Source organism: Stylophora pistillata, chromosome 9, assembly GCF_964205215.1.
Source record: "Stylophora pistillata chromosome 9, jaStyPist1.2, whole genome shotgun sequence".
Classification (NCBI taxonomy): Eukaryota; Metazoa; Cnidaria; class Anthozoa; order Scleractinia; family Pocilloporidae; genus Stylophora; species Stylophora pistillata.
In genome coordinates, this window is record NC_142527.1 from 19,649,064 (window position 1) to 19,671,137 (window position 22,074).

General features: G+C 39.9%; 1 protein-coding gene and 1 pseudogene across 3 annotated transcripts; both read left to right on the forward strand.

Moving 5' to 3' along the window:
* The first annotated feature begins 4,656 nt into the window (after nt 1–4,656).
* Nucleotides 4,657–8,411, forward strand: LOC148723694 (uncharacterized; annotated as a pseudogene).
* Nucleotides 8,412–12,476: 4,065 nt separating this feature from the next.
* LOC111338699 (QRFP-like peptide receptor) lies at nt 12,477–21,446 on the forward strand. Of its 3 annotated transcripts, XM_088733804.1 has the most exons (5): nt 12,477–12,728; nt 15,308–15,415; nt 17,396–17,468; nt 19,440–19,496; nt 20,197–20,270. In XM_088733804.1, the coding sequence occupies exons 1-4, from the start codon at nt 12,568–12,570 to the stop codon at nt 19,443–19,445; spliced, it is 348 nt and encodes a 115-aa protein (XP_088589930.1). In that variant the 5' UTR covers nt 12,477–12,567; the 3' UTR covers nt 19,446–19,496; nt 20,197–20,270. The 3 variants fall into 3 exon arrangements, with proteins under 3 accessions (XP_088589930.1, XP_088589929.1, XP_022800949.1); XM_088733803.1 differs by lacking the exons at nt 12,477–12,728; nt 15,308–15,415 and having other exon boundaries at nt 17,398–17,468; nt 20,197–21,446; XM_022945214.2 differs by lacking the exons at nt 12,477–12,728; nt 15,308–15,415; nt 17,396–17,468 and adding an exon at nt 17,513–17,778 and having other exon boundaries at nt 20,197–21,446.
* Nucleotides 21,447–22,074: the final 628 nt, after the last annotated feature.

A 22,074-nucleotide genomic window follows, 5' to 3' on the forward strand; every position in this document is an offset into this window, starting at 1 on the left:
ACAAATATCTGAGAACAATAGGAGACAAAGGGCGTGCTGCTGAGAGAATCAAGTATCCTAAATCAGTGGGATTTACAGCATCAGATGAAGTCATAGTTATTCATGGAGAACTTTTACAAACTTCTAAAATGTTCTTGTTCACTGAATATGGTGACTTCATTAAAGTCATCAGTCAGGATCTGATTGATCCATTTACCATATCTGTCAAAGGTGATGGTCACATGATCGTGTGTGACTTGGGCGACAAGTCAGTAAAGGTCCTCTCCCTTGATGGTGCACGATTAGTACATTCCTTCAAAGGGACGAACGCTATCGAGTCCCCGGGTTGTGCTGTTTATCATGCGGACAAGTTTTTTGTATCTATCTCAAATGACTGTGTTCGAGTATTCAACAACGAAGGACTTTATCTGTTTGATATTTTGAAAAAAAGAATTTGGCCACGGACAATATCTTAATGGTGGAAACGACCTCATCATTGATGCGTTTAAGAACCTGGTCGTGAGTTATAACACCAGTCTTCAGGTGTTTTCTTTAGATGGAAAATTTATTAATTCGTTTCATGAGCCATTTGTCCATCCCTCTGTCGCTCCTTTTGAAGATAATAAGTTGTTGGTTTGCGATTTTTCAAAACATGCAATCCACGTTTTGCTGTAGAATGTGAACATTCCTCTGCAGTAAATCTGATGCAGGTCCTCTTCTTATTTCGTTATTTTTGTAAAGTGATCCTGTTTTTCAGAACCGGTGAAATTTTCCTCGCCGGCTTAAAGACAAAAAAAAACAAAACAAAACAAAAAAAAGGGACACAGTAAACATTTATTTTTTTGTATTAGCTTTTAATTTTTTTTTTTTCACCCTCTTTACGTTTGTTTCCATTTATCTGTTGCATGAGGTTATCATTCAGATTAATAAATGAAGTGTTCGTTGATTCAGTTGCGAAACAGTGCTTCGTTCGAGGGGCGGAGAGAGCCTTCCTCCAGTGCGGCGTATAAAGAAAAAAAACCACAGTTCAGTCGACCGTTCCCACTCAAAAAGGCCCTCTTAAAGTAGGTTGCTTTCAGGTCTACTGCCAGGCTTGTCAGAGATCAGCTTACGTCGGCTGAGCGATTCTGACATCGGTCAGTTTATTGAACGTCAAAAGCAGGAGATAATATGTGAAACAATGCGTCTTCAAAACATTTTTTCTTCGGAACGTCTTGGAATCGGAAGCTAATCGGATGGACCATGTGTTATTATCAAATCAGACAGAGCTATAAAAAACTGATTCATTGATAAGATAAACAAATTCACATCGTGAATTATATCCTATTTCTTTTCGATCCTTGCACTGAAACAAATCCACACTCAAGAAGTTACTATGAGTACTTTTGTTACATTTGTCAGTGTCTATTCGTGTTCGACACTAAATTGAAGAGATGGGCCGTGGGCCTTCAATCTCGCATCTTGATTCCAGTTAATATAAAATGAAGGCTGACATGTTTCACAAAATTGACTTCATTATTGTCAAATAATCGAATAACTATTTGTTTCGTTGAGAAACAAATAGTTAGCTATTTGTTAGCTCAATGGATAGAGCGCTGGACTGTTGTGCGGGAGGTCGAGGGTTTGTGCCCCGGCCGGACCAACACTCAAGGTCTTAAAATAACTGAGAAGAATATGCTTCCTTTCTGTAATATCAAGAAATGGTTAGATATTCTAGTCTTCTCGGATAGGGACGAATAAATGGAGGTCCCGTCTCCTGCAGGGTTAGGGGTAGGAGACGTTAATTTCCCACGCACGAGTATACTGTGTGATGGATGTCCTCCCCTGGGGTGGGTTGGGTGGGTGCTTACAGGGCCGTTCTGAACACCACTTCTGTGAGAATGCACCCTGTCTAAAGATTATTATCTATCTATCTATCTATCTATCGACAGTTAATTTCCCTTTTCATTAAGTTCATGATACACTTGGGATTAGTAACCTCTTAAGATCGCGCAACGTGTTAAAAGTTCATTTTAGAAGGAATCGTTCCGTGCTAAATTGTTCCCTCGCTGACCGGCGTTTCATATGATTTTGCCAACCGAATGCCCAATTGAACTGCCACCCCGTGTCTACGAGTGATTAGGAATAATCTGCTGGATATCGTCACAGAAGTAAGTGTTCGATGATATGCGATTAATCACTGTAGTTCGCTTATGTTGTAGTTTGCCCTGTAGTTTGCCCTATCTAATATTATGCAACGTTTTCCTTAATAGATCGCATGAAAAACCAGAAATCATTTATACGGTTTGCGTCATCCAGTGGATTAATAAGCCCCTTTTTCTCCCCGGAGCACTATTTACATAACACGAGAACGAATCTCTACATCGATGGCATTTAAACTGAGATTTGCTTTAAGGAAAGTACCTTATTATAGGAAATTAACAATGCATGTAATTAACGCGAATTTCAAAAATTCGCGTTAATTTTATGTATCTTAAATTACCTCATTGTTAATTAAAATGACGTTAATTAAAAGTATCGTTATTTAAAGACACCTATATTATAAGCAAAGCCACAATTCCTCTACGTCACCGTCAGAGTCGGTTGACGCATCATCCTTTAATATTAAGTTCAAAATGTCCTTAGATTCATCAGTGTAGCGATCGTCTTCTCGGAGGGGATAACTCACTTCTTCAACTTTCTTGCGCAAAATGTCTATCGCATTTTTGTCATCTCATTTCATTTCTTATGTTTTTTACCGGAAATAGAGAGCAAATTTTGTTGTTGGCCGTTGTTGTTTTCTAACGAAATGAGTGCGAAAAATATTAAATTCACGTCTTAATTATGCAACATACCGCACGGAAATTCGCGTTAATTAAATGTATGTAAGCATAACTTTTGGAAAATTCGCGTTAATTTTATGACGCGTAAATTTTCTTCGCGTTATTAACATGCTTCGTTATATTCCTATAATAAGGTAGTCTACGTTCAGGCGAGTTACAAATTGTCACACTTAGCACCGATTTTCCACCATGATGCCGTCAGCCTGTCCTCCGGTCATATAAGAATGATCGTCTGTATTAGCGTTGCACTTCAATACTCCGTACTGTAGCGTACAGTTCTTTCTCCCCCATAATAACAAACGGCTCGACCTCCTCCACGCTCATACGCCGCCATCTTCTTCCTCTCCACAACTGCATTTTTTTGGTGACTGTTGGTGTGTTTCGACCGTGGTTTGCCCTTTGTCTTTGCTGATTGCAGAAGTCTTAGTGACATTTCTGTTGCCGGACTAAAACTCACAGTGACAAAGAAGAACTTTCTTAGGTGGGCATTGACATAGCACAGACTCTTTCGCATTTGTTTTCTGTCTTCGTTGGGTGATTTATCAAGGACCTTCTAATTCTTTTAAGAACTAAGTAATTCCCAATTCACTACCGGAACAAAGATATCTATATAAAATTAGTCACAACTGCGTAAGTGTCGGAGTGTCTTTGCAAGGATCCGAATTCTTGAACTATAGGGTTTTGTGTGGCATGCGTCCTACAAACTGATACGATCACAAAGGTCTATCAAGTTGAAGCACCTTAATCAACTTCAGAGCACTTATCAGGTCCAACTTCTTATACAGAAATTAAATTTAATGTCTTTTGGGTTTCTATATTCCGGGTCCTAGTTGGGTCCTTGTTCCAGTGAGACCACAAAAAGTTAAGAGCAACACTTCTCATGCTGACTTATTCTTCAAAGTTTCGTTCGTCACCTTCGGTGTAAACCTATGTAATGTAATGTAATGTAATGTGAAATTGTAGAAACTAATGGGCTCGTGATAAACATTTAAATGCACAAGTCCTGAGGTTTGATTTCACACACTTACTAATTACTATTTATCGTCAAGGCGAACTCAGATATTAACCGAGAGGATTGCATCGAAGACTGAACACATTTTCAGACAATTCAGTGAGAAAATGTTCTGTTGTAATATTTTGTTACCTTTTCATTATGAGGACCTATGCCAGCGTGTCAGTCATGAATCACATTTCTTCCTGTTGTCAAACCAATACGGGCACGACAAAGTTTCGCCAAGTACATGTAATTTCTGTAATTAAGACTTTACAACTTTGGCTCTCTCTATGTACAGATTCAAAGACCACTGAGCAAACATCAATTGATAGGCCGTGTAGTTTTTGAGTGGCAGCTATCGTAACCAACGCTCCTCATCCTACCAAACCATCCCCACTCTCACAAAAAGTTTAACGAGACTGACTCATAAACGGCAGTCGTAGCTTATTATTACGTAACGAGCTATGTTTTCACTCCTTCACTTTATGAGGTGAAAATATGTATCCCTTTTCTCCTTTACTAATTCAGCATTTTTTTTTGCAGAACAGTTACCTGATGCATACCCAGGGTTGAGAGAGGCAATTTCATAAAATTGATTCTTGCCCAATAACACAGCACACTAACGTTAACAAGGTTCGAACCAGATTATTTTTTTGATCCAGGGTTGAGCGAGTAAGCTCTTGAGTCTCCCTCGACCAAGAAAATGCCGGAGAAATAAATGGCCGTTTATTGGGAGTTGGCTGCTGGTTTATGTTCGAATTTATCTCAGAGAGTCGTTTCTGTCGGAGATTAGTTTCTTGTGGACCTCAACTCCCTCAAGTAACCAAAACAGAATTATTGCTTTTCACGTGACGTCACAGATTATGCAAATTTGTTGATCTGCCATGTTGGTGTCCCTCGAAGCGTGTTATCACTTGTAAATTAGAGGGAAATATTATGCCATTTCTAGATTCCTTGATTTGCTGATAATCTTGCGACCTCTCAATGGATTCTGAACTCGAAGACGACTCGGAAAAACTCAGCAAAGCTATCCCAGTGCTTTCAGATTATATGAAAGGGCTGGAAACTCGAGTTAAAGAGCGATATTTAGCAAAAATATCTGTCATCGGAGTCGACCCGGCCAGCATCCCGAAAGAGCAGTTTAACGGGGAATGTCTACCTCCCATAGAAGTTTCTGATTTGCTTGGATATTTGGTTCTGGAAACGAGCCATCATACGAGAAAAGAATTCAAGGCCTACAAAAGTTTGAACGCTTATAATCAAATGGTTTCGGGGTTCGTCCAATCGGTAAGAGGAAAGCTGATTCGCGATAAATATTACGTCGTGGTCGGCAAAGTTCGACACAGGCTATGAACGAACCTCCTGTTGATATCTGGATCATAACCGAGCCAGATGGGACGATTCTCTCCGCACATTGCCTTGGATGTAAGGCTGGCCTAGGAGAAACATGCACTCATGTCGCAAGCGTGATGTTGTATATTGAGGCATGGACTCGAATTCATGGAAAGCTAGCATGTATCAGCGTAAAATGCACATGGCTTTTGCCTACTTATGTCAGTGAAGTAAATTACGCGCCAGTGCAAGACATCGATTTCAGCTCAGCCAGGAAGCTCAAGGAAAATCTAGATGGGAGAACAGATGCCTTAACCACAGACTGCAAAGCGGACTTAATTGGTGACCTATTGGCTCTATTTGTTGAGGATGATGAAGTTGAAAAATGTCGCCCAACAACAGAGGAACTGTCTACGTTCTATACGAAGCTAAATCAGTGCAGCGTTAAGCCTGTAGCACTGAGTTTGCAGGATGATTACGCAGGCCAGTCTGTAGTAGGAAGTAGAACTGTTCCTGTGATTACAGACTTATATGGGACTCAAAACCTCGATCTAAACTATCCTGACTTGCTGAGGAAATGCTTAGCCGTGAAACTTGAATTAACTGTGGAGAACATTGCGCTAGTAGAAAAAGACACGCGCTCTCAGGCGAAATGCTCGAGTTTTTATCGACATCGGGCAGGCAGAATTGGGGCGTCTAAGAGTGGTGCTGCCTCAAAGTACAACTTAGCAAAACCTCCGCAGTCAACAATAAGAACTATTTGTTACCCACATTTGTTCAAGGTAAATACAAAGGCAAGCAAGCATGGTTGCAAGTATGAAGATATTGCAATTAAAGCATATGTTGAAATGATGTTAACCAAGCATGTTAAATTTAAGGTTGAGAAGTGTGGACTTTTTATTAACTCAAAGCATCCCTTCCTCCATGCCTCACCTGACATTTTTTAGTTCATGTGCTTGTTGTGGATTGGGCTGCGGGGAGGTCAAATGTCCAATGTCTATCCAAGACTGTGATTTTGATAAGTATGCCTTTCAGAAGTCCTCTTGCTTGGAAAAGGTAGATGGCAGTTTCAAGCTCATCAGAAGCCACAACTATTACTATCAAGTACAACAACAACTGTTTACTCTCAAAGATATGAAACACTGTGATTTTGTTGTTTGTGCCATTGACAATGTGAATAACAGGGTAGTAAAAGTAACAGAGAGGATTCTCCCTGATAAGCAGCACCACCACACTGTCCTTCCTAGGCTAGATACCTTTTGGAGGCTATGCATCCTCCCTGAGATACTAGGACATTGGTATACAAGGAGGTGTCATGCTCCGGATATCAAGCCTATTGTGGATGCAATCTGCTTTTGTCGTACACCAGCAGATAACGATGTGATCACCTGCAGTAATGTGGAAGGTCCCTATGCACAATTTCACACCTCCTGTTTGTCTCTTTGTGTAGCTGGAATACCAAAGTTATGGTACTGTCCACACTGTTGTCGGTTGTCCCAGTTCAAGCGAAAGAGAAAGCAGCAACCAAAACAACCTCCAGCCTTTCAAGCTGCTCTCCAACTAAATGCGATCTGTACATGTAAATCAAAGGCAGCACCTTCTGACAAGTTGTTAGAGTGTCATAACAGTGATTGCACAAATGGGAAATTTTTCCACCTCAACTGTGTTGGTTTAAAGAGAATGCCAAACAATGCCAAGACAACCTGGTGCTGCAAATTCTGTAAGAAAACTCCCTCCCCTCTTGTTCCAATTACACCTCCTACCACTTCTACTTCTCTACAAGGGTTTGCCATGGCAGCTGACTCTGGGAGTGAATCCAGCAGTGACAGCGAAGCTGAAGATTCAGTAGATGATGATGTTACAGTAACCAATGTTGTTAAATGTGACATTAACAAGCAAGCTTCTCTTGCAAATCTTACAACATCTGACTACCAAATTATTTTAAACCTAACTGGCTGGCTCACTTGTGACATTGTACAAAAAGCTCAGGTACTGCTGCAAGAGGAAAATCAGTTAATTGAAGGATTCCAACACCCAACTTTAGGACCTGTTCGTAATTTTGATGTAGTGTCTGGTGAATTTATACAGATTTTACATACAGTTTCTGCTTATTGGGTGTGTGTCAGTAATATTGGCTGCCAACCCTTTGATGCAAATTTATATGACAGTCTCTATCAAGATGTCATTTGCCAGGAAGTGGTAGATCAAACAAATGGTCTTCTAGGTGGTCGTTTGAATTCACTCAATTATGCACCAGTTCAACAGCAAAATAATGTTAATGACTGTGGCATTTTTGCCATTGCTTTTGCCTGCTATCTTGCTAATGGCGGAGACCCTAGGCAGGTAACCTTTAATCCCTCAAGAATGCATTCACATTTGGCTGAATGTCTGAGAAATGGGAAGATAAGCAATTTCCCAGTATTTTAGTAGTAACATGGAAAACCCTAGAGCAATACTTGTTTATTTATAGGATGCAAGAATTCAAAGGAACAAATTAGTCATAGATCTAAGGGCTGGATGACCATATCTTTTGTGGTAAATAGGCCCAATAGAATTTGAAATTCTTCATATCACAGGGAAAAAAGGTGTTTGCCTCAGTGGTATATTATTGGTAAATATTTGGTATTAAATTTTTACCAGGATAGTCTAATGAAATTATTGCCCTATTTATTGGAAAGATGGAATCAATACCAAATTAGAACAATGAGATATTATCTGGTGGTGGTCCAACTGACATTGAGATAATTAAATACCAATATTTACCAGTGACATACCCCTTGGGAAATTAGTTCTTTTTCTGTTTGCATGAGTTGCTTGATAGTATGCAAGTTTTGGTTTTTTGTTTTTTTTTGGGGGGGGAGGGGGTGGTTTGTGGGGTCTCCTTAAACATGACAGGGGTGCTTGTCCCATCCATAAATTGGGCAATAAATTACCCTCAAGTGCTATGCCTTTAGGATGTTCAAATTCTTTCGTATTCCTAAGGGGGGGTTGAGCTAGGGGATTTATTGATTCTAACAGAGCTTCATAGTTTCACTCACAGTGCTGTCAAGAGTTACTAGATCCAAGATATTTACTTTTTTAGGGAAAACTTAAATTTTTATTTCACATTTCTTAGGGTGTAAAATCACTTAGCCCCACCTATTTTTGCCATCTCTAAGGGGCTGATTTCTGTTTTAAGACCCCCTCTAATTGTTATGGGAGTTTCCCTCCAGCAAATTAAATTAAAGCTTAGACAGGTGTCCAAGATGGTTAGTGAAGAAAAAAAATACATTATTTTCAGCCAAGATACTTTGTCAAATCATTATACTGCATTATGCTATTAAATGGTACACTTAACCAGTTATATTATGCCTAAATGTTTTACCATGCGTTTGTGCATGGGAGGGGGGCATTTTGATAACAGAGCTGATGAAGAATATTTTCAAGAGAAAGAGGGAAAACAAAAAAAAACATATTTCAACTGAAAGAAGTTATTACAAAGTTAGGCTTGGGTTCCTGAAAACTAGGATCACACATGCATGTTGTTCAACAGACATTCTATTTGGCACCACTATTTCTTAACCATCCTTAGAAAGTAACATACCTAGTCAAATGGGACTATAGGAGGTCTTAAGGCATAAGTTAACAAGTGCTGAACACACCCTCAGAATTCGATCAACTAAAGGACATTGAAAGTCTACTGTTCCACGGTGATTACTGGAAAGAAAATCTGTTGGAAGTATGACTTCTAGGATGGTGTATTTGCGGCAGAGCAGCCCTATTACCCTCTCCACATGGATACGTACGTTGGCGATGCCTCTGGTCTACTCAACATCAATAGGATCCAACTGTTTCAACCCTCTGGTGAAGACAGGGATCACCAGCTTAGCATTCTTTAGACTGACACTTTCAGAAATGGTGAAACCTCTGTCGGCCATAACTAAATCTCCAGGCAGTAACTTCTCCAAGAAACTACAGTTCTCAGTGAGATGTTTGTCTGATGTGCGACCTCCCCATTCCTTAGACCATAGTTAGTAGAGGAGACCCTCTACTAACTATGCTTAGACACATAACAAATTGTCCCTTGAGGTGTGATACCAATTAGTATTTTGATGGTATTGTGACGTTTATACGAAGAAAATGTTTGAGCTCTAGCAAGAAGATTAGAAGGCTTTTCAATGAACACCTCAAAACAGTCAATGATTACTGTCACCTTGTTTCCAAATGAATATCTGAAACACATAGGCATAGTGTGCCACAGCTGGTGCCTCTCTGGCCAGTACACGAGTGGGGAGAGCCTAGCATCCATAATTCGAATCCAGAAAGAAAGAATCCTTGAAGCTTAGTAACAGAAATAGAAAAACGGTAGGCCAAGTCTTGAAATGGGACATTAAGCTGTAGCTTCATCAGAACAGCTATAAACTCTTGAAATTTATCAAGAGTAAGGCTTTTCCTGTTCACAGAAGGTGCAACATGTTCAAATGTACTCATCAGCACTTCGATGGACGGCAGCCCCGTATAAAACCGCACTTTTTCGTCGGTATCGAAGAAACCTCTTCCAGGTGCCTTATAGCCACAACGTCTTTCCAATAAATTCTCAAACTATTCAATTTGAGTCCCTTCACTGGCAGCAGTTGGTGCTACTTCGGGCTCTGTTTGTGTGGAGGAATGTGCAAACTCTTTACTTTCGCACTTCGCTCCCTGCTTATCACAAAAGTTATCTGTATCCATTCCGTCAGGTAGCTGTTCCTCTGTAGTTTCTGATGTACTAGCCCCAGATTCAAAGTCTGAATCACAGATGCGATCACTACTTTGTTCTAGAAGTTTTCTCTTCTTTGTAGCTTCTTGCTCTTGTTGTTCAATGGCGGCCTTCCGTCTCCTTGCAACTCTCTCAAATCTTTGTACAGAAGCTTTAAAGTCCATTGGACGTCGATATTCTTTCTTTCCGAAATTTAGGGAAGGTACCCAGTCTGGATTGAATTGATCGAAGTCCTTCGCAGGCTGTCCTTGGTGAAAATGACGACCGCAGACTCTTTCTGTCTCGAGAATATTCTTCTCTGCAGTGTCGCCACGAATTACTGCACTGATCCCCTTTTCCCTACGCTTTCTAGTCAGTTCCTCGTATTCTTCGCCTAGTGATGATTTTGGGTATCCTAAAGAATCTAAGGCCTTTATGTTTGCCACTTTTGCATCCACATCTCCACACAATGCATAAAACCATAGTTAACTCTCATACGTTTCCTCACATTAGCTCCTCTTTTCGAACTGTCGAGGAACACCAACATGGCGGATAGCAACCGTTGTCAAGCAAAAGATCACGTGGGTGAAAGCAAGAATTCTCTGCTTAATATCAATAGAATATCAAGCAGACAAGTTACGAGATTAAAAAAGAGATGTCCATTTCGCAGTTGCGTGCTTGCTTGCCAAGCCTTTGACCTTGTTATTCTACAATCGTTGCTGCTTTTCAAATGTAAATTACTTTTTTATCTTGCACATTAGATACTGGTCTCTATCAAGTTTGACTTCGGTATTACTGAGACCCACCTTTGGCTCCATCGACTTGGGTATCTCTGACCACCACCTAACAGTTCAAAGTTGACTTCAAAGTTGCAAGAGGTAATGCAAAACCTGAAGTTATCCCAACTGTTTCGTTTAGTGAATGGGCGTTGCCTTTGATGACAGATATATTTTAATTAACACAACTCGTGATTGACATTAATTCCTTACAATGATTAAGGCAGGGGTCGCACTTACCCTTTTGGTGTTTATATTGGGCATAAAATCTGTCATCGTGTGCTTGCGAGAAGTGCGACCGTTTTGTCGCAACCAGACATAACTATGTCCGAAGGACCTAAAGATAAAAAAAGCCGATGTCCTGCCTGGAGGCAGGCCATATCTCGTCTTATCGCCCTAAAATAACAATTTTTGTTTTCTTCTGTCGCAATGTCGATCAAATCTGAAATACTAGCAAAAATTTGGATTTTCGCAATTCTGCAAAGACAACACGTGTGCACAGCTAGCTATCGGTTCAATATTTTAGTCACAGGTTTTCTCGACACGCTTTTTATCTGGTCCCTATGGCGAATTTCAACCCATACCAATTTACAAATTTGCACCATTCACCTGAGTGAATGTAATCTCAGTATGGGAATGGCTTGTTTTCACCCTTTTGGCTCGCTGATATTTTCCCATTTTTTCGCATCCGTCGACGTTGGTTTAAAGCTGCAAGAGCCAACATTTGCCGTTGGCGAGTGTTGTGCAATGCGCACAAATCAATAAGGTTTTGTACATTGAACAAATTAATCAGAGAATGAAGAAGTGTCGCTAATAAAACTAGCACCAGCTTCATGTCTACAAAGTTTTATTTGGTGCTCTTTTCGAAAATCCTTTACTAGTGCGACCTCCATGACTCCTGTCTTGTAAATGTCGCGACATATTTGTAGGACAACTTATGACGCGACATAAAAAAATAAGGCCACAGTGCGACCCCCGCCTTAAAAGTGTTAGTTTGTCGTGTTTTAAACCAGTTTTTTCAGAAGAATCAGTAAGAGAGAGAAGTCGGTTTTTATATCTGTTCGCTTATCCGAATCTGCTAACCTGAAGTGAGAAACCTGTTTTTACGACCCGCCACAGAAGTAAGTTTCCAATCATGTTTTTCTTGAATTATGCTACGAGATTAAGACTTAATTTTTGTTTTACTGATTTCCAATTACAAATGTATATTTCTCGTAGATCGAATAATTATTAAAGCTTGGATAATATTATACGGTTTGTGGTGGTCGTCTGAGCTGACCAGTTCCGAGTAAGGAAACATTTCATTCGATTTCTTGGGGTGTAACGAAGAATTACGCAAGAGCACATGGCCGAGGACGCCCTGAAAACTGCGAAAACTGATCGGAGGACTGCCAAAGGAACGCTCACCCGATGTGGAAAGTCCTTAGCAAAGTTAATAGAAGCGGGAAGACCAGAGCAAGAGGTAAGAGATAGTCTTAGTAAACTACAGTTAACCTTTGACAATCTTTTGGCCAAACACGAACATTATTCACGATTCACTCGAGGATGACAGTGAGACAGTGAGTTTAAAGAAACCGAGATTCGGGAATTCCAGTGTCTGAAATATGCAAAGAAAATCAAGCTGTCATCTTAGCTAGCTCATCCTATTAACGTCGGAAATGGTCGGAAATAGCCGAACAATGACCTAGTTGACATCCACGTTTTCCACGGCCCTATCACGCTGCTCTGTGACCCCTATGGTGATCTGTGCTCTATTTTCGTGAGCTTTGGACACCTTGGCCGTAATGAGAATCCAATTTTACAATGTCTTTGTGACCTTTTTTATTTGTTGACCGTAATATTTGTAGTGTCAAGCTTATACAGATCCTGATTGGTGCGCGTGGGATATTCGACGCGGGGGAGACTAGCTAATAAGTTATCTTTTACGTAGTTTAACGCGCCCTAGCGATGTCGGTTAACATCAAAAATGATGTTGTCGATGTTATTAGCTGCGTAGCTTTGTTTTATGAGAAGGGGAAGGGCGGAAATTTGTTTCTTAGTAAGGAGAAATTTCGGGCACATTTTCCACGGAAGGAGAAGACATTAAAGTCCGTCAGGGAAACAGCAAGGTAAGTTCTGTTTTGTTGCCTTTACTAATTTAGACGTTTGGAACTATTAAATTGCGAATGAAGACAATGAATTGCGAGAATTCGACAGTGAAAAATGACATGACGAGTCCACTAATAACGACGAGGCCGACGATGATGTTGGTGAAATTCCGTCGTTGGATCGCGAGGCAGCTTTTTTGCTTGGAACGGTTTCACGTTTCGGAAGAACTGTTCGTTTCAATGGCAAAATTATAGGTTAATTGCAGCGAATTGCTAAAGAAGCTCCTAGATGATAGCAATCGTCAAATAGACCTTTCGCATTAACTTAGCCGTAGGTGACCAAAGCGTACTATAAGTTTGCCGTATGGATTTAAAATTCAAACTATCTCTGTTTTTCCTTTGAAAGCTACAATACAGTGACGCGTACTCTTTAATACGCGTCAAAATCGGTCAAATGGCTAACATAAGCGTTTCGGTGACATAAAAAGGACACCGACGAAGGGCTAACGCTCGAAACGTCAGCTTTTGTAATCGTTACGGTGGCCAATTTACCATTTCAACTTTGTTGATATATCCAAATTATACCACTTAGAGAGGTTCGAACTTTATCGTAGCTTTTCAAAGGAAAACAGAAATAGTTTTCATTCGAAACTGAAATCCATACAGGCTCTTATTTCAGCCTCTTATGGTATCGATATAATACACTTTGAGCACCGGTGATTACGGTATTTTGGGCCGGAACATGAAGCATTGTTAAACTGGGGTCGAAAAGAATATATTGGCGCGATCCATTCAACCAAAATTTCCGGAAATTTCGATCTAAAACTGAATGGATCGGTTCGGTCCAACCGGAAAAGTTTCGAAAAAACTGGCCCACCTTTCGAGGTGGACCACTTTTCTCGGTTGGACCGGTCCGCTTGGCCCGGAAATTTTGGTTGAATGGATCGCGCCCTATGTTTCAATTAACAAATGGTAAACACCACAGCGTACACTATTGAGTTATGGATGCACGCGGGAGGTTGCTAAGCACGAAAGAAGCGTAAGAGTCGCTCGAGGCGATAGCCGAGAGCGACTCTAGCTTCTTGAGTGCTTAGCAAACCTCCCAAGTGCATCCATAACTCAATAGTGTACGCTGTGGTGTTTACCATTTGTTTTATAACATAACATTGATACATTGTTGCTAAAGAGTTCCCTTTTATCTAACAAATCTTACGCGACCAGAAAAAAACAAGCGCGCGCGGAAAAATAGTCTTTGTATTTGCTCACGTCAGCAGCGTACACCCATGGGCAAATGGGGGACGCTAAATTGACCAATCAGAGCGCGCGCTTTACTTTGGTTATGTTATAATATGTGTTAAGAACAATTGTACTCGATTTTATGGAATTTCCCAATGATCGTTGCCATGGCTGAAACTTGTGAATGAGCAAACTGTCTTCTGAGTTGTGATTGACGGTGACTTGCCATATGTGTAGTGAACAGTGAAGTTGCCGTGGTACGTCGTGATATGCACCCTTAATCATGCTCTTCAGTGATCGCTATCATCTCCGAGAGACACTTTTTTCAGGGATCGAAGTTATCCGGAAGGCAGGCATTATCGAGCAAAAGAGGCAAAACAGAAAAAACAAAAACAAAAAAACAGCCATAAAAACCAAAAAAATAACTCATTGACTGACGAAACTTGTCTAAAACCAGTCATGAAAAACAAATGAACTAAATCATCGTTTTAGTGCAGAGAGATACAGCTAATTCAACGTAATAGTCAGTGCTTGAGTCTGCTGTGAGGGAATCTGAAACGGAACTTTAAGGATCATTTATGATGAGGTAAGGAATTAAGAAAATATGACCGGGATCGGGATTAGCCGCTAGAAACCGTCGGGATCTCGGGATTGAGGGAAAATTCCGGTCAGGATGGCGAGATTGAAGAACCCTATTGGGGACCCACATGGATGGCAGATTGTCAAGAAGACTTTATGTCAATGGAAATGGGCGCAAAAATATATTTGGATTCTTTCTTAAGTAAGGGAAAGGCCCCATTGCAAACTCATGATACATCTACAGCATCTAAAGAGAAAAATAATGGTGTCGGTGGGCCGGGAAGTAGTGGAATTCCAAGTATTGAAATAGAAGACGACGCCCCTAGTGTAAGTTCAGGCGATTATCAAACCATTAACACCCATCAAAGTACAAGTTCCGGAAATGATGATGTCACCCCACACCACGAAAACACGTCCTTTGTTTCGGGAAACGAAATAGATGAAAGTACTCAAACCAACTCTAATGCTACAACTTCCGCCTGTGGTTTTAAGATGGAAAAGCCTAAGATGCCCAAATTTACCGGAGACGGCAATCCCGAACCATCGAGTTTGGTTTCGAGTTCGAGTTCGAGTTTGAGTTGGACTTCGCGATAAACTTCGAGTTAGGAAATTTTAAGAATCCAAATCAATAAAGTTAATAAGTTAAATAATTAATGAGACCGTTCCTAGACCGTCCTCACCGCGTGCTGAACAGATGCAATGGACGACAGTACAAGGTAAGTTTACCAATTTTGTTAAAGAACTTGGCTGTCTTTTAATTTTAGACTGAATTTGTCTTTTTTTAGTGAGGAATCAGACGTTGGACCCACCAACCCGCCAACTCCGTCCACGCGTTCGGAGCCGATTGAGATTTCTTCCTCGCCAGAGAAAGATCCCACGGGCAATGATCTTTTGTAAGTTATCTTTTCATTACATTTATCTAATGACCGCTTTTTCGGAGCAGAGCGATTTTCTGATACCACCTCTATGTTTACGAAAAAAGTTAAACGCGCACTAGGTGGCGAATGGTAAATGCGAGACTTTGCGAGACGGCGAGACCGGCGTTACGTCTGCGTTTATACCGAGACGTTTTGAGGTGCCAGACCACGGCTTTGCAAAAAATTCGAGACCGCTCAAAGAATGGACTGCAAGATCGTGAAAAGTGACTGAAATGTTACGAGACCTGTATATTTATTCAGAGACCGCTGTCCATTGCTGAAAAAAGATATATATCTTATTAACCAAGCGCGAAGGCCGTACTGGGAGAATATCGGCCCGAGGTCTTGACAGTACGGACCGAGTGCAGCGAGGTCCGTACAAAAAAGACCGAGGGCCGATATTCTTCCAGTACGGTCCCGAGTAAACTTGGTTAATAAGAGATTTATTACACGACTGAAGTTCAAAGGGACACAAGTGCGGTATCATTCGGGACCATTCGGGACAGTGCCCGGTCCAATACTGAGAGAATATTGACCGGCAATAGAGCATTTTGATTGGTTGATTTTAGTTATTGGCCCTCTGACTTCCCGAGTCGTGTAATAAATATATGTAAACCCATATGTTAGAATTATTACGAATTATCGACCTATTGAGACCAACTCCATTATTGATCAATTGATCGAATTTCCATGCCGCAGAATCCCCATGCAGTTTAACTGATAATCGACAAAATATTGTTTAACAGCAGTCTCTGTTAAAATACGTTTACGTCATGATCAGAAGCGCGCGCCCTAATATTAAGGGCAGATTTATTTGTAGCCTCCGCGTATAGGCGTTACATTTTCCCGTTAGAACTTTTTGTTTGTTTTTTATCTCGAAAACATGAAATGAATGCGACCTAAACAATATGGAGCCACTTTACGATGGCGTGCCTTTATTTGCTGACGCCACTTATATTATCACTGTTTTAGTAAAAATGTCAACCAAAATACATGAAACGCTCTCTACGATTGGCAAATTGATTCATTTTCCAATGAATTTCTGCTAATGAATTCGGAATGCTATACATTTCGTTCCCTTTGGAACGATTATTCTGATAAAAAGATGTTGATGCACGTAGTCAAGCTCTAAAGCATTGGGGTTGTGCTATCATTTAAGCATGCATGTACAACGTTGTATTCACCATTTGTTTATGTTGTTTATGTTTTGCATCCAGTCATTGTAACTGGAACTTGCACGTGGTTTAATGACTACTCTAGTTGAACAATAAATTGAAAAGTAAATAGCAGTTAAAATTGTAGTCGTGTGCAGTTAAGAAAATGTTTCAAAAAGGTTTTTTTCAACAGTTATTTAGTTACAGTTTTAGTGCATAGACTCGTAGGTTCCAATAGGTTCTTATATCTTAGTTACTTTTGCTATAATTTTATCTTACGATATTGTGAAGCGCAACTGAATATATTCATATAGAGGTCTGCGCTATATTTATGTAAATTATTATTATTATTATTATTTTTAGTTCTTATTTCGCTACTGTTGGCTTATGTAGTTGTTGTAATTAGCAACTAGCAAAGTTGAATGTGATTATACACCGTTACAATTTTTGGTAGTTTTGATTTCAGATAGTTTGGGAAAATACGTATTTAAATATCTTTTAAAATTATGATATTTTTTAAAATATGAAAACTCGAAGTCCAACCCGAAGTTCAACTCCAACTCCAACTCCAACTCAAATCCAAACTCGAAGGATTATTTCTCCCTAAAATAGACAAATCGATGTCGGATTTCCATCAGTGAAAATAAATATATCGGGATGAAAGTTTTAAGTGAGTTTAATGCCTGTACGGAAAGTTATGTATTCAGGCATATATTCCTTATTCGCCCGCCATTTCAACATGACAGTGTACATTTCAGAGCCGTATAACAGTTTCATAATCATGTATCTGTGAAATATACAGGGCGTTTCCTTTTGTTTTGAATCAACAAAAGGAAAACGCTAGGAATCAACAAAGAAAACAACAAGGCAATAAGGTAAGCCCATTTTATTTGAAAACAAGACATTTTTTCTCTCTTTTAAGGCAAACCAATAACATCTCGTACAAACCTTTATAAATATAAAACGTTGCGCAACACGGTAAGAGTCACGTCCGCTTTTCTTGTAATGAGCTTGGGCTGCCTGTGATTACGTATGCTAAGAAAACACAGTCACGGAAGTGAAATGTTGACGCCATACCAAGTTTTCCTGCAACCTAACAGGTTGCTTTAATAGGCTGAGTTGTACAAGGATCCCGCGGCGTGTCCTGTTTTAATTTCTAGTCGTCGAGTAGTTCATCTAATACAGGTAAAACTGATATTTTCGTTTCCTTTTCCTTCCATCAACGAAGTTTACGAGCGCTTTTTATTTCGCCGACTCGAACTGAAGTTCTTAGATAACGTTTTGGCTGAATAATAGATGGAAGTTTTACCAAACAACGGTCGGTTAATCTTTGTTGGAAAAAAGGCTCTTGTAAGGATTTCAATCTTTCACTTATTACACATCAAAGATGCCTGGGATTTTACGTTTTCATCCATTGTTTAAATTAGGCCAACAACATTTTGTAAGGAATTTGTCTACTTTTGTCTACACTTTCTGTGCATTGTAACGATCAACCACTAATCAATGGAAACCTTTGGGATGAGAAAATTCTAAGCCCAGTTAAATTATTATTTTCAATTATTCGACAGAACTGCGTTCTATTTGCACAAAGCATCATTTTTCTCGATCTAATAGATTCGACTGAAGGTCTTTCATTGACCAACAGCTGCTCCTGATGATCGAAAACAAACCGACAAATCCGCAAAGAATTGAAATGACATACATAGAGCACTATTCTCCCAAACTCCTCCTGATTTCTTACATTTTCCTACATTACAAATCTACATTGCACCGAAGGCAACTTTCTCTTTTTTTCTTATTCCTGTTCCTGGGACCAGGAGGTTAATTACGTATTCAAATGTGTTTTGAACTACGGAGCACCTGCATTGACACTCTGCCTCCAGAAAACTTGACAAACGGCAAAGTCTCCTTTTTGAACTAATCTTGAATTTCCACGCGTAAAGCAGGTCTCCAGCTTGTTTTTTTTTTTTCCTCCCAAGTTAATGATTAAAATCATCGGAGAAATCGAAGAAAAAATTGGTTTAAATTATAAGAACGGACTCTTCATGGCCGTGTTTGTTATATGGTAATTTTTGTCTATCGCGTTCCATTTTGAACATTACCTAATGTAGATATCCAGTAAAACAACTCCTCGACGCAAACTTTCTTTTAAAAGTTGCTCAAAACAGAGTGCTGTATCTTTTATTGTCTTATCGCGTGCAGTTTGCGTTTATCTGCGTGTCAAATTCCCAAGGTGACAGCATGTTACGTCAAACGCTATTGACAGCCGGTTAGTGAAGGCGTTTTTATGGTGAGGATAAGAGTTTCATGTAATATGTCCTAATTCGATGGATAAAGAAGCAATTATCCCTAGATTCATTACGTTATGGGTTACATTCTTACAAAAATAGTGTAACAGTCACAAACATCATGTAAAACAAGATTTGCTTCAAAGCCAAATAGCTACCAAACGGTGTTCGTTAGTTTGACCTCTGCCGCATTTGAGCTTTAATTAGTTTTTAGTGACTTTCAAAGCGGAAGACACAAGCCCGTGTTGTACGTGGAGGGACTATTAATATGAGCCATGTTGGATTTCAATTCATTTTAAGCCCCACACATATAAGCATTTAAGTTTGATATTCCTGTCCGGCTGTCATGGGGAGATGCGTGCCCGACACCCGCATTAATATTCAAGACAAATCATCTTGAAATGTTAAAATAAAAGAGTGATCAGGATTAAACTCAGTAGTTCATCAAGTTCATCAGGCTCGGGCTTCTCGGTGTCTCTTAGTCTACATCAATCTGAAGAAACACTTGGATCATTGAAGTTAAAATGTATTTATTTTCCTTATTTTCTCTTTCTTTAGAGCTAAGAGATTACAAGTCTATAAGGTGACAGTGGTCTTCCATACATTCTATCGCAGGTACACTGTAATTTATTGTCAAAAGGCAATTAACGCCTCTAAACTCAATAATTTAGAGGAGAATAAGTTGATGCTGCAAAGCGAATTCAAGAGGAGATTGATTTTCTGTTCCCAAAAAAATTCTATACATGTGCTATGGTTTCTTTACATACTGTATCGTTCATTATCTCAAGTGCTATTTTTGTTCTACCAGGTATTAAACTGGGAATGAAAGATTAAGTGAAATGAAATCGTTATTGCTGTTGCTTCTTTCTGATAATCTGTGCTAACTTAGAGTCTAAACCTAAGCATTACCTTCACTTTGATTCTTGGATTCATTATCAATCACAAAGTTATAATTATTTATTAGGAAACTCCAAATGTGTTTTTTCTTACCTGTTCCTGTTTCCAGTAATTCTTTCCGACCTTTTCACTGCTCCGTTGACGTCCAGGCCATCGGTCCAAACCAGAGTGAACTCAGTGATTTCAAAAAAACAATTCTTATGAGGTTCTCCCTATAAAACTGCAATCAATTTCTCTCACTACTCACAGTTTCACCTTTATCCAGTAAATATTTAGCAGAATTGGTTTTGCTTGATGTGAGGCGTGTGGTTCATGTTATCTTGAAAACGAGGTTGCTATTAGATATGATTTAAGGGCTACGGCTGTTAACACGTTATTCATTAAATGGCAATATCGTGATTATCCTCTCTAACTTTAGCAACAGAAAAACAAAAACCGAAGATGAAGTTAAAAGAGACTGAGGTGGTTATTCTCACAGTCCTGTACGCCATCACGATGCTCGTAGCATTTGCGGGAAATGGTTTCCTCGTCTATATCGTGTGGAAGAAGGCTGAGGTAAGATCACTGACAAGCTTCATGTTCATCAACATGGCCATCGCTGATTTGCTGGTGACGTTGGTTGTGATGCCCTGGTCGATTGCCCAACTCTACACAGACGGTTTATGGATGATACCAGGAATATTGGGAGACATCACGTGCAAAGTTATCGTATACACTGCCTATGTTACTATAACAGCGTCCATCCTCTGCCTGACATTCATGGCAGTCGATAGGTACTATGCCATTGTTCATCCCTTCCGCCGCCATCTTTGGTTCCGAAAGCCTAAACTGACAGTACCATTTATTTGGATCTTGTCACTGGCCTCTATGTCCATTTTCCCTGTTGTACAAACCGTGGAGGACCACAATTCCCAATGCATGCTATCTGTTTACGTTTTGGGCGATCCATTCTGGGCTCTGCGAGGAATATTCCTCTTCCTAGTAGTGGTTAACTATCTGATCCCTTTGAGTGTTATTTCTGTCTTGTATACTATTACCGCACGGAGGTTATGGTTCCATGCTGCACCTGGAGTGGAACATTTGACAGGAAACCGAGAGAAACTTGAAACCTCGAAGAGAAGAGTGGTTAAGATGCTCATCATTGTTACCTGTGCCTTTGCCCTTTGCTGGCTCCCAGCACAGGTGGTCCACATGATAATTGTCATGCAAGCATGGAATATTGAAGTTAATCTTCAAGAGAATGTCATGTTTCTGTGTTTTTTGTGTGGTCACGCCAACAGCGCCATCAACCCATGGCTGTACATATTCCTGAGCAGCAAGATCAATACGGCATTTACAAGAATCGTCAGTAGAAAAAGCAGCCGGTCGCCTCCGAGTCTCAGTGTCAAAACATCAAATGCCTTTTTATTACCTGAAGACGAAGCTATTCAGAAAGAATCAATACTGTAATTTCTGTCATAACATGAAACATGTATTACCAATCTTGGTAATTGTACTTAAGAAAGCGAAACTTTCTTAAAACTTATTTGATATGACCCTATATATACGGTGTGATAAAGGTAATAAGCTAGGTAATTTAATGTGAAATTGATAATCTCAACTGATTTAGACAACTGTTCTGTCAGCTGTTAAGAATAAAAGAAGGGATCAGTCGCAAAGTCAACTGTACTTAGGAGCGAATGGTATTTATTTTTCTTCAGTGGATTGGTGGATCGGAGGCCGATGTTTAAGGTAGTGTGGCCCAGTGGTCGGGGTGCTGTAACTACAATCTCTACTCTTGGGTTTGCACACGCGGTCCAAAAGAAAAGGAGTTTTTCCGTATAATTTGGATATTTCAACAAAGTTGAAATGGTAAATTGGCCACCGTAATGATTACAAAAGCTGACGTTTCGAGCGTTAGCCCTTCGTCGGAGCGAATAGAGGAATTGTGGGTTGTGTGTGCTTTAAAGGCAGAAAATGGAGCTACGTTATTGGTGGGTGCATGGCAACGAGAAAAACATGAATAAATTAGTGGAATGAAAAGTGTTCATTGATCCCTGTGGGATTTAGATTGCCGGTTTGAAAGATGAACTTTTGTTCAAGATTTTTACGGCTTTCCGTGCCACCTAAGTGCAAGGAAAGACCGCAGATTGCCATATGTTGCTTAGAATGATTAGGTAAATTAAAATGTCTAGCGACTGGTTTCGATGTGTCCTTGTCATTCCTTTCCACGTCTCGAAGGTGTTCTCGGAATCGGTCACCTAGTCTTCTGCCTGTTTCGCCGATGTATATCTTTTTGCAATAAGTGCAAGTTATG